The sequence below is a fragment of the Papio anubis genome, chromosome 15, assembly GCF_008728515.1.
Source record: "Papio anubis isolate 15944 chromosome 15, Panubis1.0, whole genome shotgun sequence".
Classification (NCBI taxonomy): Eukaryota; Metazoa; Chordata; class Mammalia; order Primates; family Cercopithecidae; genus Papio; species Papio anubis.
In genome coordinates, this window is record NC_044990.1 from 21,418,412 (window position 1) to 21,433,258 (window position 14,847).

General features: G+C 43.8%; 1 protein-coding gene across 15 annotated transcripts in view; it reads right to left on the minus strand.

The window, feature by feature from the left end:
* The window catches only part of EPSTI1 (epithelial stromal interaction 1), a 308,217-nt gene extending 300,877 nt beyond the window's left edge, over window positions 1–7,340 (minus strand). For 7 of the 15 annotated variants that reach the window (XM_031655815.1, XM_031655810.1, XM_031655809.1 and 4 more), the window contains exon 1: window positions 6,903–7,340. In XM_031655815.1, coding sequence (XP_031511675.1) covers window positions 6,903–7,090 — 188 coding nt within the window. In that variant the 5' untranslated portion in view covers window positions 7,091–7,340. Of the gene's footprint in view, window positions 1–6,030; window positions 6,115–6,902 lie in introns of all 15 variants that reach the window. The other 8 variants (XM_031655817.1, XM_031655821.1, XM_031655820.1 and 5 more) reach the window with 4 other exon arrangements.
* Window positions 7,341–14,847: the final 7,507 nt, after the last annotated feature.

Consider the following 14,847-nt stretch of genomic DNA (forward strand, 5'->3'; position numbering starts at 1 on the left):
AGGGGGAATGCTTGTGAAGGATGAAAGGGGGAGCAGGGGTAGGCAAGGAAAGCCTTGAGAACAAGACCGGGTCTGATTCCTATTGCCAAAACCTAAATAAAAGACAACGAGAGAGGCTCTCCTAAAGAAAATTGTATTTATTCTGGATTGAGCATTGCAATGGGAATATAGTGGGTATATTCAGCAAGGCAAAGGAAGACCAGGGTTTTTAAAGGAAAAGTGAGGAGGGTGATATAAGTTGTTTGAGACAAATATCCTTGGCTACAAGAATCAACAAGGGTAGAATCAATCCAAGGTTGGACAGACAGTTGCTAGGCAGATGTCCTTGCAGAAGTATTTTTTAAGGTTGTAGCTTTTGTGCAAAGTTGTAGTTTTTGCGGAGCCTTTTGTGAGAGTTCTTGTTATCAGGCATATGTGCATGAGAATCCTCCCTTCATGGCCCCAGCTCCACATGTTTGACACAAGTGACCTCATTTTGAGTCTGACAACTTTCATTCTATGAAAGGACGGAAGGAAAGAGGATTGAGTAGCAAGATCCTCAGAGTGTTATACAGTTCTGAGAAAATCTTGGACAGGAATATGGGGAGTCTTCCAGCAAAAGTTGCCCAATAGAGGAGTCCCACATGGGCCAAGAATAGGCTAGCTCTAAAACCATCCCAAGAAAATTGTATAAAATTGAGCAAGAGAAAAATAAAACAATAAAATGCAACCGGGCTTGCAGCAGCAATCATTAAGCCAGCTTGCCCTTTGGTCTACTTCCTTGTAGCCAGTTGCTGCTGGCTAGCCCAGCTTTGAGTTGTCCAACGGACAACCTCAGATTTTCTAGCCCCTCACTCTCCATGAATCCCCTTAAAAACCCTTGCCCAGTACCCGTGGAAGAAACAAATTTGAGGCTTGAGAATTCCTCCTGTTTCTTCACTGAGAACGTCACAATGATTAAACTCTTCCTCTGCTGCAAGTGCCATTGTCAGTATAGGGGTCTGTTGCTGCACAGACGGCATATAACCCTAGCAGTTCTGCAACAGCACTGGCACCCTGGAATGCTCAGTCATTGGCTGGGACGGGTGCGGCACAAGCCAGCACTCACAGAGAAGGTGTAATGGATCCAAAAGGGTGGCAGCTGGGGCCGTCAGCTAACTATGCTCCCCACTGTAAGTTCTTCTGAAGACAATCTGAACAACAAGTTTCTCTGGCTGTTCAGAGGCCACTTAAACTCCTGTGATATAATACAAAATAAATATTTGGTCATGGTCCCTGGTTCCTGGGACAGAGTTCCCAAAACCCTTGGGATTCCCAGAGTGCTAAGTGTCTACTGTATGCTAATGACTGTTGGTGAGGTCCCTTGACAGCTAGCTTAAGAACCAAGACTAGTAGCTAGAAAAACCAACTATGAGATTGGAGAGTTAAAACTTTCAGCCCCATCTCCATTTCTGGGGAGAGGAGGGGGCTGGAGATTTAATCACCAATGGCCACTGGACTTATTCAATTATGCCTAGGTAATAAAGCCTCAATAACAGTTCTTGAACTATAAGGTTTAGGGGTCTTCCAGGTTGGCGCGCACATCAACGCACCCACCTAGGGTATGGAAACTCTTCACACCCCACCACCTACCCCTTCATCCCCCAAGGGATGCCTTACGCATCTCTTCTACTTTACTGAGTTGTATCCTTTATGATAAACCTATAATCATAAATATAGTAATTTCTGCGAGTTTTGTGAGTCACTCTAGTGAATTATCAAAACTGGGGAAGGGGAGATGCATGGGAACCCCCAACTTTGTAGTCTGGTGGGGAGACATACAGGTAGCCTGGAGACTCCATTTGCAGCTAGTGTCTGAAGTCTGTCTGGGGGGCAGTTTTGCAGGATGGAGCCCTTAATTTGTGGGGTCCACACTAACTCTGAGTAGTTAGTGTTAGAACTGAACTGTGGGACACCTAGTTGGGGTCAGAGTTAGTTGGTGTTAGAATGACATATTTGGTGTCAGGAAAAAAAAACAACACGCAACTCCTAACAATCCTGTAGACCAAAGCTCAAACGTCGCGTCTGAGGAAAGATCTTCCTGCTCCCAAGACCAGCTCAGACCCTGGCTTTCCTTACAAGCTTGTCCAGCCCAGGGCCCAAAAGGTGCATGTAAGCCCAGGCGACTCAGGACTGCTTTGAATGTGGCCCAACACAAATTCATAAACTTTATTAAAACATGGAGTTTTTTTTTTTTTGCGATTTTTTTTAAAGCTCATCCGCTACCATTAGTGTTGGTGTATTTTATGTGGGGCCCGAGACGATTTTCCAATGTGGCCCCAGGAAGCCTCTGCTTTATAGTATACATATTTATTCACATTTTAATAAATGTCTGTCCCATCAATTAGACAGTAAGCTTCATAAGGGCTTATTTTTGTTGAATAGTTATTTGTTCCTAGTTTTTAATTAGTTCTTTTAAGCTAGAGGTCCTCTCATTCCATGCTGCTTATGAGGATTGAGAGTCCATATACATAGTGTGCTTCTACATACTAGGCACTGCATAAGTGCTATGGTTATCATTGCTCATGTTGAAATCTCTATAATACTAATACGAAGTAGGCCACAAAAATGTTAAGATTAACATAATTTACATACAAATTCAGCTCAAGTTAACTGTAAAATAAAATTCCATATTATAGGTTCATTTTCAAAATATCTTTTTATTTTCTTCAAACAGCATCAAGCTAAAGGACCAGGTATGGTTAGACAAGTACAAGAATGTGAACTCAACCCTGTATTACTAGCACAGGCAAGACCCCATTTCCCAGAATTGGATAAAAACTAGGTAAATGCATGTCTCTGTCTTATATTTATCTAGAGGTGATATAAATAATGTAAAATATTTACAAACAAGCAGAACATTAAAAGGAAGGATAAAGGTTTACTTTGGATTAGAAGTTTGTGTAAGCTTTTTTCTCTCTTGATTTGTGTAGATAGCTTTGCTATTTAAGGACAAGATAAAAATCACCACGTAAAACTAATTGGGAAAGCCAGTATGAATTAGTAAATACTTGTAATAACTTAAATCCAAATTCATCAAGAACTCAATCTTGTCTGAGAGTCTATCAGAGATACTCAGAATCATTTAATATATTGATAGCCATAGATTTTTACTAGTATACTTTGTTTCTATGCAAGTAGGTGGTTTATTTATTTATTTGAGACAGGGTCTCACTCTGTTAACAGCCCAGGCTTGAGTACAGTGGTACAATCACAGCTCACTGTAGTCTTGGAGCTCCTGAGCTCAAGCTATCCTCCTGCCTCAGCCTCTCGAGCAGCTGGGACACAGGTATGTGCCACTGTGCTCAAAAAAAAATTTATTTTTTATTTTTTATTTTTTTTTTGTGGAGAGACAAGGGCCTCCCTATGTTACTCCTGGACTAAAGCAATCCTCCCACATTGGCTTCCCAAAGTGCTGAGGTGACAGGCACAAACCCCTGCACCTGATCACAAGTAGGTGTTTTAAACCAGTGTTTGTTTGTTTTGTTTTGTTTTGTTTTGTTTTGAGACGGAGTCTCGCTCTGTCGCCCAGGCTGGAGTGCAGCCGCCGGATCTCAGCTCACTGCAAGCTCCGCCTCCCGGGTTTACGCCATTCTCCTTCCTCAGCCTCCCGAGTAGCTGGGACTACAGGCGCCCGCCACCACGCCGGCTAGTTTTTTTTTTTGTATTTTTTTTTAGTAGAGACGGGGTTTCACCGTGTTAGCCAGGATGGTCTTGATCTCCTGACCTCCTGATCCGCCCGTCTCGGCCTCCCAAAGTGCTGGGATTACAGGCTTGAGCCACCGCACCCGGCCAAACCAGTGTTTTTTGTGTGTGTTTTTAACAAGGCACAAACACTCGACTTAAGGGTGACAGCATACTACTTTACCAGGCATAAAGTTATGTTTTCCACATATATATGTGGAAAAATTAAAACCCTATGAAGTTGTTATTGGCTCATATTAAGTAATGAGGAAACTGAGGCATAAAGTAGCTAAGGATTTTGTTCAAAGAGCAAGTGATGGCATAATCAGAACTGAACCCAGGTCTACCCGGCATCAGAGCCCATATTCCTAATCCCCACACTGAGGCTGCAGGAGGAAATTAATGGAAGGATGCACACAAAACAAATCTTTTACCATATAAATTCACATTATGAGTAGATAAATGAAGCTGTACTATTAAAGCACTTAACTCTATCCTCTTTTTTTTTGTTTTGTTTCGTTTTTGAGACAGAGTCTCGCTCTGTTGCCCAGGCTGGAGTGCAGCGGCGCGATCTTGGCTCACTGCAAGCTCCGCCTCCCGGGTTCATGCCATTCTCCCGCCTCAGCCTCCCAAGTAGCTGGGACTACAGGCGCCCACCACCACACCCGGCTAATTTTTTGTATTTTTAGAAGAGACGGGGTTTCAACGTGTTAGCCGGGATGGTCTCAATCTCCTGACCTCGTGATCTGCCTGCCTCAGCCCCCAAAGTGCTGGGATTACAGGTGTGAGCCACCACGCCCAGCCTCTTTATTTTTTTAAATCAGAAAGTGTTTCTAATTTTTTATCCCCAAAATAAATAAAGACTTCTTTATTTTGGGGCAGGGGGTGGGCAGCTAATTCTACTGAGATATGTGCCATTTATTTTCCTTGGTTTTCCAACTCCATTAAAGGAAACAAGTGAGAAAGTGAATCTAAGTAACTAATGGAGATGCAACAAAAATTCAAAGTTGTCCCAACAGGATCTCAGACATCAAACCCCTAAAAGGGAATATATAATTCTGTACTTACTGCAACTGGTTTATGTGGGGTGGGGGGGGGAAAAAAGGAAGACTCAGTGAGAGATAACTAAACACTTCCTGGTATTTTTTAATGGTTTATTTGAAAATCTTTTTAGGAATTGCAAAACAGTGTGCAATGAGGTCTTCAGGGTATTAAGGCCTGGATAACCCATCCGAAAACTGCCTGTTTCTGAGCAGTCTGGTCTAGCAAGATTCTGGGGTAATTACAACCAAATAAGAAAATAGATGCAACAGTTAACACTTATGTGATGATATGAGCTTGAAAATAAATGGTTATATCTAAATAAACGCTTTTTAACAGAAAAAAGTAAAGCAAATCATGTTCATCATTAACTATTCATGGACATGAGACCATATGTCTATGACCTTCGTTACTGTTAAGTACTATAGCTTGTAGATATGCGGGTTGCTTGAAAGTAATGGGCTGCTTCTATCGTGGCAAGACACCAATTATTCTGAGGAGGAAAGAAATGCAACAATCTCTAATTGATTTCCAGATTATCCACCCCATCTAAGGGTAAACCTAAGCTGAATAATATTAAAGGCCTGGTACTTTCAAAAGCTAAGGGATGAAAGAAAATCTACTGTTGCCGGGCGCGGTGGCTCAAGCCTGTAATCCCAGCACTTTGGGAGGCCGAGACGGGCGGATCACGAGGTCAGGAGATCAAGACCATCCTGGCTAACACGGTGAAACCCCGTCTCTACTAAAAATACAAGAAAATTAGCCGGGCGAGGTGGCGGGCGCCTGTAGTCCCAGCTACTCAGGAGGCTGAGGCAGGAGAATGGCGTGAACCCGGGGGGGCGGAGCTTGCAGTGAGCCGAGATCGCACCACCGCACGACAAAAAGAAAAAAAAAGCCACACCACAAAAAAAAAAAAAAAAAAAAAAAAAAAAGAAAATCTACTGTTTATCGGCCATAAGGTTATATACTGTTTCTTAGCAACCAGGGTTTGTCTTTTGTAGGACTAGAAGTCGATGAAAAAGGAGACACTAAAAATAAAACCATTTGGACAGTTCCAATTCACAGAGGCAGCACTTCAAAGGCAGTGATGTTGTGATAAACCATACTGCTGAGTTAAAGAAGTTCATTCCTTTGGCTGGAAAGAGAGGCTTATGACACTTGCATAATAAATGTTTCCCGGATACTCACTGCAGTCCCTGAATCAAAGACCAGGAATAAATGCTACCTATCTGTTCTTGCACAGAGCACATATCAACATCAGGGACAAGAGTTACTACGGTCACTCACCTCCTCACTCACTCAGCTCCACTCCTCTGGTTGTAAGAGGCTAGTTTATCCGGGAGTCTTGCTGGGACACAGGCTTGCTCCTACCTAGAGGCAGAATTTGAATCTTCTACCCCATATCACATTTCTTGTTGACCCTTACCTGTTAGTGTCTGATATAGTAATTCCATTTAGGGCACCAAGTTTTGTTTTTCTGTTTTGTTTTGTGTTGAGACAGAGTCTCGTTCTCTTGCCCAGGCTGGAGTGCAACGGTGAGATTTCGGCTCCCTGCAACCTCCGTCTCCCTGGTTCAAGCGATTCTCCTACCTCAGCCTCCCAAGTAGCCGGGACTACAGGCGCGTGCCATCACACCCAGTTTATTATTTTATCTTTAGTAAAGACGGGGTTTCACCATGTTGGCCAGGCTGGTTTCGAACTCCTGACCTCAGGTGATCTGCCTGCCTTGGCCCCGCAAAGTGCTGGGATTACAGGCTTGAGCCAACGCGCCTGGCTGGGCACCAAGTTTTTAAAAAACAGTAAAGGAAAAGTTATTTCCATACCGGTTTGAGTATGAGCTCTGGAGATACCTGGAAAATGACATCTTACTGGATGCCTAGGCAGTTCCTACGCACCCACATCTTTCAATCCTGTAGCCAGTCACAAAAGTCAGAAAAGTAGTGTTCCTAGAAGGAACCGGGCTGGTTATTTGGACTGCAAACTAGCAAACTCTATTTATAAGGTAAGGCATGGATGCTTTCATTTAAGCAAATGAGCTTTCATTCAGTCAAAATCCCTGTTGTTGGGCCCCTGTGGCTTCAAACTCCAAGGACCAACAAGGTGCTTGTATGTTTGGGGCCCGGGCTCCCGCCCCGAAGCCAGGTTGTTAAAATACTTACTGTCTCTGGCCCGCATGCACGATGCTCTCCCGCGAAGGGCTCTCAGGGGCTGCCTCCAAACCCTGTCTCCGGTCTTCCAGCGGGCCCAGCTCCCCGTGCCGCCCGTAAGGGCCCCGGGGGTCCCGGGTCGGGCGGGAGGCAGGGGAGGCGCCGAGCCCGGAGCTCACCACTCTGCTGCGTGTGTACATGGTTCACAGCCCGCGGGTCCCGGGCCGCCGTCGCTGCGGGAGGGATGCGGCTGGGACGCTTAGCGAGTCTCCGGACGGGATTCCAAAGTGCAGAGGCAGCGGTTTTAACAGCTGAGTTTCGGTTTCTCAGAATCAGCGGCAAACTGCGCCCGCCCCAGAGAACTTCCCCATCTATTCTCCACTGAGGCCCCCTCCGACCTTATCGCGGGTTCACAGCCCGGGATGTTGACTTGAGCTGGCTTGATCGGCTACAGGTGAGAGGGTTTAAAGCCTCACAATCACCTTAGAGGTTAATCAGAATAACTGGGATCAGCCACGGACACCTGGTGAGCGATTAGCCCGCAAAGTGACTACAATCCTGAAAGATACTTGAGAAACTGTTTAACAGGCAACTCTAATTTGAGGACCGCTGGATATTTGAGACTGTAAAAAACATATTAACCTTAAAATACCAGAGATTAGGTCAATAACTAAAATCATCTCAACAAAAAAGTCGTCTTTTATCAGTAATGACTGCGGTGTGGCTGTTACCAAGGCACATACTTTCAAGTTAGAGGAAATGGAAACTGAAATCAAAAGAAAGCCAAACCCCACAAAGCTGGAGAAGTAAGCTAAGGTAGACGTGATTCTCCAGGCAGCCTTGCTAAGTAATTGACTAGACATTCGAGAACTGTTTAAAAAAAAAAAAAAAAAAAAAGACCTGCTCTGTGCAGAACAGTGTGCAGTGGTGATGTGGGGACATTTTAAAATATGGATTTGTAAGGCTCAGTTTCTGTAGGTCCAGGGGTGAGCTCTGGCATTCATATTTTTGAAAAGCTCCCAGATGGTTCTGATGTGTGCCAGGGTTGGTCACCAGGGTCATAATGCCATCTACACAAAGATGAGTGAAGGCTCCTCCCTCACATTACCTGCATTCTAGGAGTATCCTAGTAGACAGGTAAACAAATGGGAATGCCACTTTGGGATAAATGAAATGACAGGCAGCTGTGGAGGCACAGGGAAACTAGGGATTAGCCCTCTGAGTAATTCAGGAACAGGGACATTTGAGAATGAGCCACCAAAGACATAGGAACTCACCAGGAAGAAGGAGATGCTACGGCAGAGGCTTGTCACTTAAAATGACATGGTGTGTACTTAATTCCAGGGCTTGTCATGTGGCTGGAGCACCCCAGCCCTAGGTCAGCAAGGCACTTAGGAGCTGGTCTGTCTTGCTTTTATTATTGGTGCTTAGAACAGACAAATGCAGGTTTGATAGCTAACGAAAGAATGAAATTGGAGGGTGGGCAAGGGTGGGATAGGAGAGGAGAAAATAATGACAAGGAACATGTTAGGAAAGGCAGTCAGGGTTTCTATGCCATCCTAAGACATTGGAGTTTTGTAGAGTAGGCCAGAGTTTCACAAATTTCAGTAAGCATCAGAACCACTTGGAGGAGGGTGTGTTAAAACAGATTTATGGCCAGGCGCAGTGGCTCACTCCTGTAATTCCAGTACTTTTGGAGGCCAAGGCAGGAGGATCACCTGAGGTCAGGAGTTGAAGACCAGCCTGGCCAACATGGTGAAACCCCGCCTCTACCTGGGTGACAGAGACAGACTCTGTCTCAAAAAAAAAAAAAAAAGAAAGAAAGAAATAGAGTTTCTGATTCAGGTCTGGGCTGGGGCCCAAGGATTTGCTGTTCTAACAAATTGCCAGGTAATACCAATGATGCCAGTCTCAGGATCACCCTTTGGGAACCACTGTTGTAGGCAATGTGGAAGGCACAGAAAGTTTTTCAATAAGGCAGTTACACTAATAATATCTGTTTCACAAAGTTAGCTCTAACAATGTGAAACGGAGATTGAAAGATGAAGAGACTGAAATTGGGAAGATAAATTCAGAACCTAGTTATGGCTAGGTAAGAAATACAGATCTGAGCTAAGGCAATCCAGAAAGCAGGGAGCAAAATTAAGACATTTCACATGGGCCAGGGTCAGTTGCTCATGCCTGTAATCCCAGCACGTCTGGAGACTGAGGCAGGAGGATCACCTGAGGCCAGGAGTTTAAGGTCAGCCTGGGCAGCATGGTAAGACCTCATCTCTACAAAACAAACAAATAAAACATGAAAGACACGTCACATGAGAGATTAGCATAGATAAAAACTAGAAGAAAGAGAGAATTGGGTACTGGAAGGCAGCAGAGAGAAAGGGAGATGGCTTTTATAGTACTTTGAGACCAGCTCTGCCACATACTGGTCACACAACCAAGGCCAAGTCCCTTAATTCCTCAGAGGTCCAGTTTCCTCCTCTGCCCCATGTGGATATTGTGAGGAATAGAGATCATACACATCAGTGGTTCTCAAATGGAGTTGATTTTTCCTCTAGCAGACATCTGGCAATGCCTGGAGATATTTTTGATTGTATAGCCTCAAAGTGGGTAGGTGCTGCTAGCATCTAGTGTGTAAAGGCCAGGGATGCTGCTAAACATCCTACAATGCACAGAATAGGCCCACGCGACAAAGAGTTATCCTGCCCCAAGTGTCAGTACTGTTGAAATTGAAAAATCCTGATCTTCATGATATGCCTAACTTAGAGCCCCAGTAATTTAATGGTTGCTGTCTTTATGGTGACTTTTAACTTTGTGACTGGATAGGAGAACCTACAACCTCTGCCTCCCAGGTTCAAGCAATTCTCCTGCCTCAGCCTCCCTAGTAGCTGGGATTATAGGCATGTGCCACCAGGCCCAGCTAATTTTGTATTTTTAGTAGAGACGGGGGTTTCTGCATGTTGGTCAGGCTGGTCTCGAACTCCCGACCTCAGGTGATCCACCCGCCTCGGCCTCCCAAAGTGCTGGGATTACAGGCATGAGCCACTGCGCCCAGCCTGAGGGAAGTTCTAAGAGTCTGTTTAGGTGCTGTTGGGTATGAGGTACCTGCGGGGTGAGAAACGCAGACCTAGAGATCAACAAAAAGAGGAACAGCATGGTCTTTCTGGAGGCCACCTTCCACATTGTACTTTACTAGGAAAATACCCCTGGAACTCGTTTCAAAGGAGAAAATTATTTTGGTAGTTGGATGAAATTTAAAGTTTGAGGAAGGGAAAACCCACACTGGGGGAAAACCAATTCTCCAAAAGGAGCTAATAATAGGCAGGTTGGCCTCAAGAATACACTTAGTTGACCATATTTGTTTCAGAACATAACCACATCTCACACCAAAGTTCTAAACCTGAGATTTCTCACTCCATTCACTTCTTGTTTTGCCGCATTCTCAAAGTGTTTTAAAAAATGTGAATGTGATTTATCATGGCAACAGACATCTACAGGCTCCTTTTGGACGCCCAAGAATGGGCTCTCTACTTGTGTATCATCCATTCTTTCACCGTAGGTGTGTGCATTTGGGTGCAAATATGGGCTGGCCTCTTACTGGAGTTGTTCTGGGGTGCGTTCTTCCACAGCTGTGGCTGGTGAAGAGAAGCAGAGGTGAGTGGGGAGGGTCCTGGGCCCCCATCCCCATTTAGCCAAGTACTTTAGCCCTTTATCTCTTCTACTCACTTGGCTACTGCCTAATTTTATTTGAAGCAAGAATTCAATGGCTTTTAAACGTTTGAAAAACCACCCGTACTAGACAATTACCTAGGAATATGTTTTAAGAGATATAAGAAAGTCCTGAAATCTAGGATTGTTAGATTACCTGAAATTTGGCCAATTAGAGATTCATTAAGAAGTTTTTCTTTTCAAATGAAACTGCCTCTGGGGAATAATAATGTATTCGTTCCTTTGGTAAATGAGTTTATTTGTTTGTTTGTTTGATTTTTTTGAGAGGGAGTCTCACTTTATTGCCCAGGCTGGAGTGCAGTGGTGCGATCTCAGCTCAATGCAAGCTCCGCCTCCAGGGTTCACGCCATTCTCCTGCCTCAGCCTCCCAAATAGCTGGGACTACAGGCGCCCGCCACCTTGCCCAGCTAATTTTTTTGTATTTTTAGTAGAGATGGGGTTTTACCATGTTAGCCAGGATGGTCTCGATTTCCTGAGCTCGTGATCCACCCGCCTCGGCCTCCCAAAGTGTTAGGATCACAGGCATGAGCCATCATGCCCGGCCAGTAAATGAGTTTAATCCGAGCAAAAGACATTTTGGTTGGGGAAGAGGAGAACTGAGTGAAAAGAAAAAGGATTCCAAAAATTGTGTAAAGAAAAATGTAAAATGAGGCATTGTTGGGGAATGGAAATTCAGAAATACAATGAGCAATTTTAGCCAGCCCTATGAGCTTTAAGAGAGAAGATTAAATCAAAAAGAAACTTTAGGCTGGGCGTGGTGGCTCACTCCTGTAATCCCAGCACTTTATTTCTATTCTGAAAGGGATTTCAAGATAAAACACACTCACCAGGTGTGGTGGCTCACGCCTGTAATCCCAGCACTTTGGGAGGCCAAGGCAGGAGGATCACCTGAGGCTGGGAGTTCGAGGCTAGCTTGACCAACATGGAGAAACCCTGTCTCTACTAAAAATACAAATTAGAAGGGTGTGGTGGTGCATGCCTGTAATCCCAGCTACTTGGAAGGCTGAGGCAGGAGAATGACGTGAACCTGGGAGGTGGAGCTTGCAGTAAGCCGAGATCATGCCACTGCACGCTAGCCCGGGCGACAGAGCGAGACTCCATCTCAAAAAAGAGACTCCGTCTCAAAAAAAAAAAAAAAAACCAAAGATTTGGCTCTGTAATGCTTTAGCAATTTAAAACCAAAAGCCACTGAAACTGAAGTTAAGAATCCTTGAGGACAAATTTAAGTATTATTAGAAAAAATATATAAAGCTCTTACATTGACAACTCAAAAATTATAACATCAATTTATATTGTATCAAGGTGCAATTTATGGCCCTCACAAGCTTCTAAAAGGTAGATAGGACAGGTGGGGTTATTATGATTAATATTTCCATCATACAAATAAAGCAACCAAAGTTCAGAGAGTTTCAATGATTGCCTGAGGTCACAAAACTCTTTAAATGGCTTTGCCAGGTCTCAAGTTCAGGTCTTCTGCCTTTGTGGCCATTACTCTTTCCACTGTACCACATGTTTTCTTACATACCTGCTGATATTTACAAAGGACTATGAAGCTCACAAAAGTGATGGCTTGGAGTTAAAACATCAGAACAATTAGGAGTTCCCTAAGAAGGGGCATCTTTGAAAAAGGAACAGATGTTGGGTAAAAATAACTGGTACTTTAAGGCCGGGTGTGGTGGCTCATGCCTATAATCCCAGCACTTTGGGAGGCCGAGGCAGGCAGATCACCTGAGGTCAGGAGTTGGAGACCAGCCTGACTGAGCAACATGGTGAAACCTGGTCTCTACTAAAAATACAAAAATTAGCTGGGTGCGGTGGTGCACACCTGTAATCCCAGCTACTCCAGAGGTTGAGGCTGGAGAATCACTGAACCCTGGGAGGCAGACGTGGCAGTGAGTTGAGATCATGCCATTGCACTCTGGCCTGGCTGACAGAGTGAGACTTCGTTTGAAAAAAAAAAAAAAAGTACACACAAAAAATGAAAAGTACTTTAGAGTGTTTCTGTTTGATTCATTTATCACAGCTAAAGAAACCCTTCAGGGTAATCTCCCTGCCAACGCCACTGACAGAGTCTACAGAAGTTTCCCCAAAGTTAAGGGAAATTCCTTCCATTCCTGTAGCCAGCAGACATCTTGTGACAGCTACTACATAGTGTTAGAACCCAGATATGGCAGCTGTTACCTACTCCTCAGATTTGAATTTACAAACAAGGAAATTCCTACTTATCTGAGGGTAGGAAATATCATTTAAAGCACATTTCTCCATTCCTCATTTCCCCAAGTGACAGTACACATTGCCATCCGAAAAATAGTATATCTTTCCATTCTTAAGTAGAATTCTTTGCGCTATACTCTAAGGCTTACTATTTTAACCCCGTTAAAGAAAAGACATTTTAGCCCAAATATAGCATGTTTGCAATTCATGAAATTTTGACAAGTTGTATAAAACAGTATCATTGTAGAGATCATTTGATCGTGTAATTATAGGGGTAAATATTGGAATGTTAAGATTTTTATTAATGTTGATTCTGATAGGTTCAGAAACTTTGACATAATCATTTTGATTTTATAAAGTAATGCACAGCTGCTCATTGGGATAATTATAATAAGTAAAAAACATGCCAAATTCTGAATTTTGTCAAAAGAGACATTTTGTCACAATCATCTTCCAAAATATGAAAAGCTAAACTTGGGGCTCAGAAGACTTAAATTTATGTTCTAGCTATGCCAGTAGTTTGTGCACAATGCTGGTGAGTCATTTGGCTTCTCTAGCCTCTGTCTCCTTGTTTAAAATAAAGTGATTAGATGCTCTTAAATATGAAGCTGGAATAACAAGATTCTGTGTGTTCACCTTTCACTTTTCATATAGAAAAGTGTTTATAGCTTTTCTTACCAATATAGAAATGCCTGGCACAGAATACAGTTTCCAGTGAAGCTGGAACTCTGTCGTCATAACTAGGAGACACCGGGCATTCCATAGACATTTTGTGACAATGTTCCATCCTGATATCTTCTGGTAGCTAACAAGAATTTCATTTCTGTGGATAAGGCCTTGGGTTCTCCGGTTTGACTTGACTTAGAAAAGGAGTCTTATTAGGAATTTCCATGACCTTTCATGTTTCCAGGACTGGGATATAGGGTTGGGATTCGCCATAGGCACATCACATGGGTTAGAGTTCAAGACTTTTCAGAATAGTCCCCAGTAGCCCACCAATTATTAGGTTGGTGCAAAAATAATTGCAGTTTTTATCATTAAAAATAATGGTAAAAACCACATTTACTTTTGCACCTACCTAAATATATGGCTCCTCTCCTTGAATTACCAGTGAGACAATTCTTGACCGAGAGAGAGTGATGAGAATGGTTAAGGTAATGAGGTTATGTGCAGTGTGAAGACAGTGAGTGGTCCTATGCAAACAAAGTAAGCAGAGCAAAATACTTGAATAAGCACTTTACACACATACACACAAATATCCAAATGGCTAACAAATATATAAAAACTAGACCAATCCAGTTCTCCCTCATTTCTTGCACGTCGTTGTCATGTGCTGGGAATGTTGTATCCTGAGATAGAAAGAAACTGCCTGAAATAGCCCAGGCCTTGTTTCTGTCCCTCCTAAGCAATGTAACATCTTTTTTTTTTTTTTTTTTTTTTTTTTTGGGAGGCGGAGTCACCGGCTGTGTCACCCAGGCTGGAGTGCGGTGGCGAATCTCAGCTGCTGCAGCCTCCTGCACTCCCAGGTTCAGGCCATTCTCACTGCCTCGGCCTCAGTAGCCTAAGGACTACAGGCGCCACGCCACCGCGCCCGGCTGATTTTTGTGTATTTTTAGTAGAGCAGTTTCTGTGCTCAAGATGGTCTCGATCTCCCTGACCTCGTGATCCGCTCGCCTCGGCCTCCCAAAGTCACTGGATGGCTTGAGCCACAGCTCCAAACATATCTGTACATCTTTAAGGCTGAGAGGGACTTGCCTGGGACCTTCAGGCTTTGTTCCTCTGTCCCCTAGAAGCAGGATGTCCTTCAAAGCTTTGCCCAGTGGCATGGCCTCTAAAGTGCATACCCAGGGCAGACTGCTTTTCGGGGTCCCTCAGCTGTGGTGCAAGTGGGGCATGCACAGTGGGCATCCTCCTGGTAGCTTTCTTGAGCCTTAGGGACTTGTTCACAATGGATCTGAGATATCTTCTGTTCTTTGCTGTCTGTAAGTAGTAAACCAGTTTCATATAACTTGTG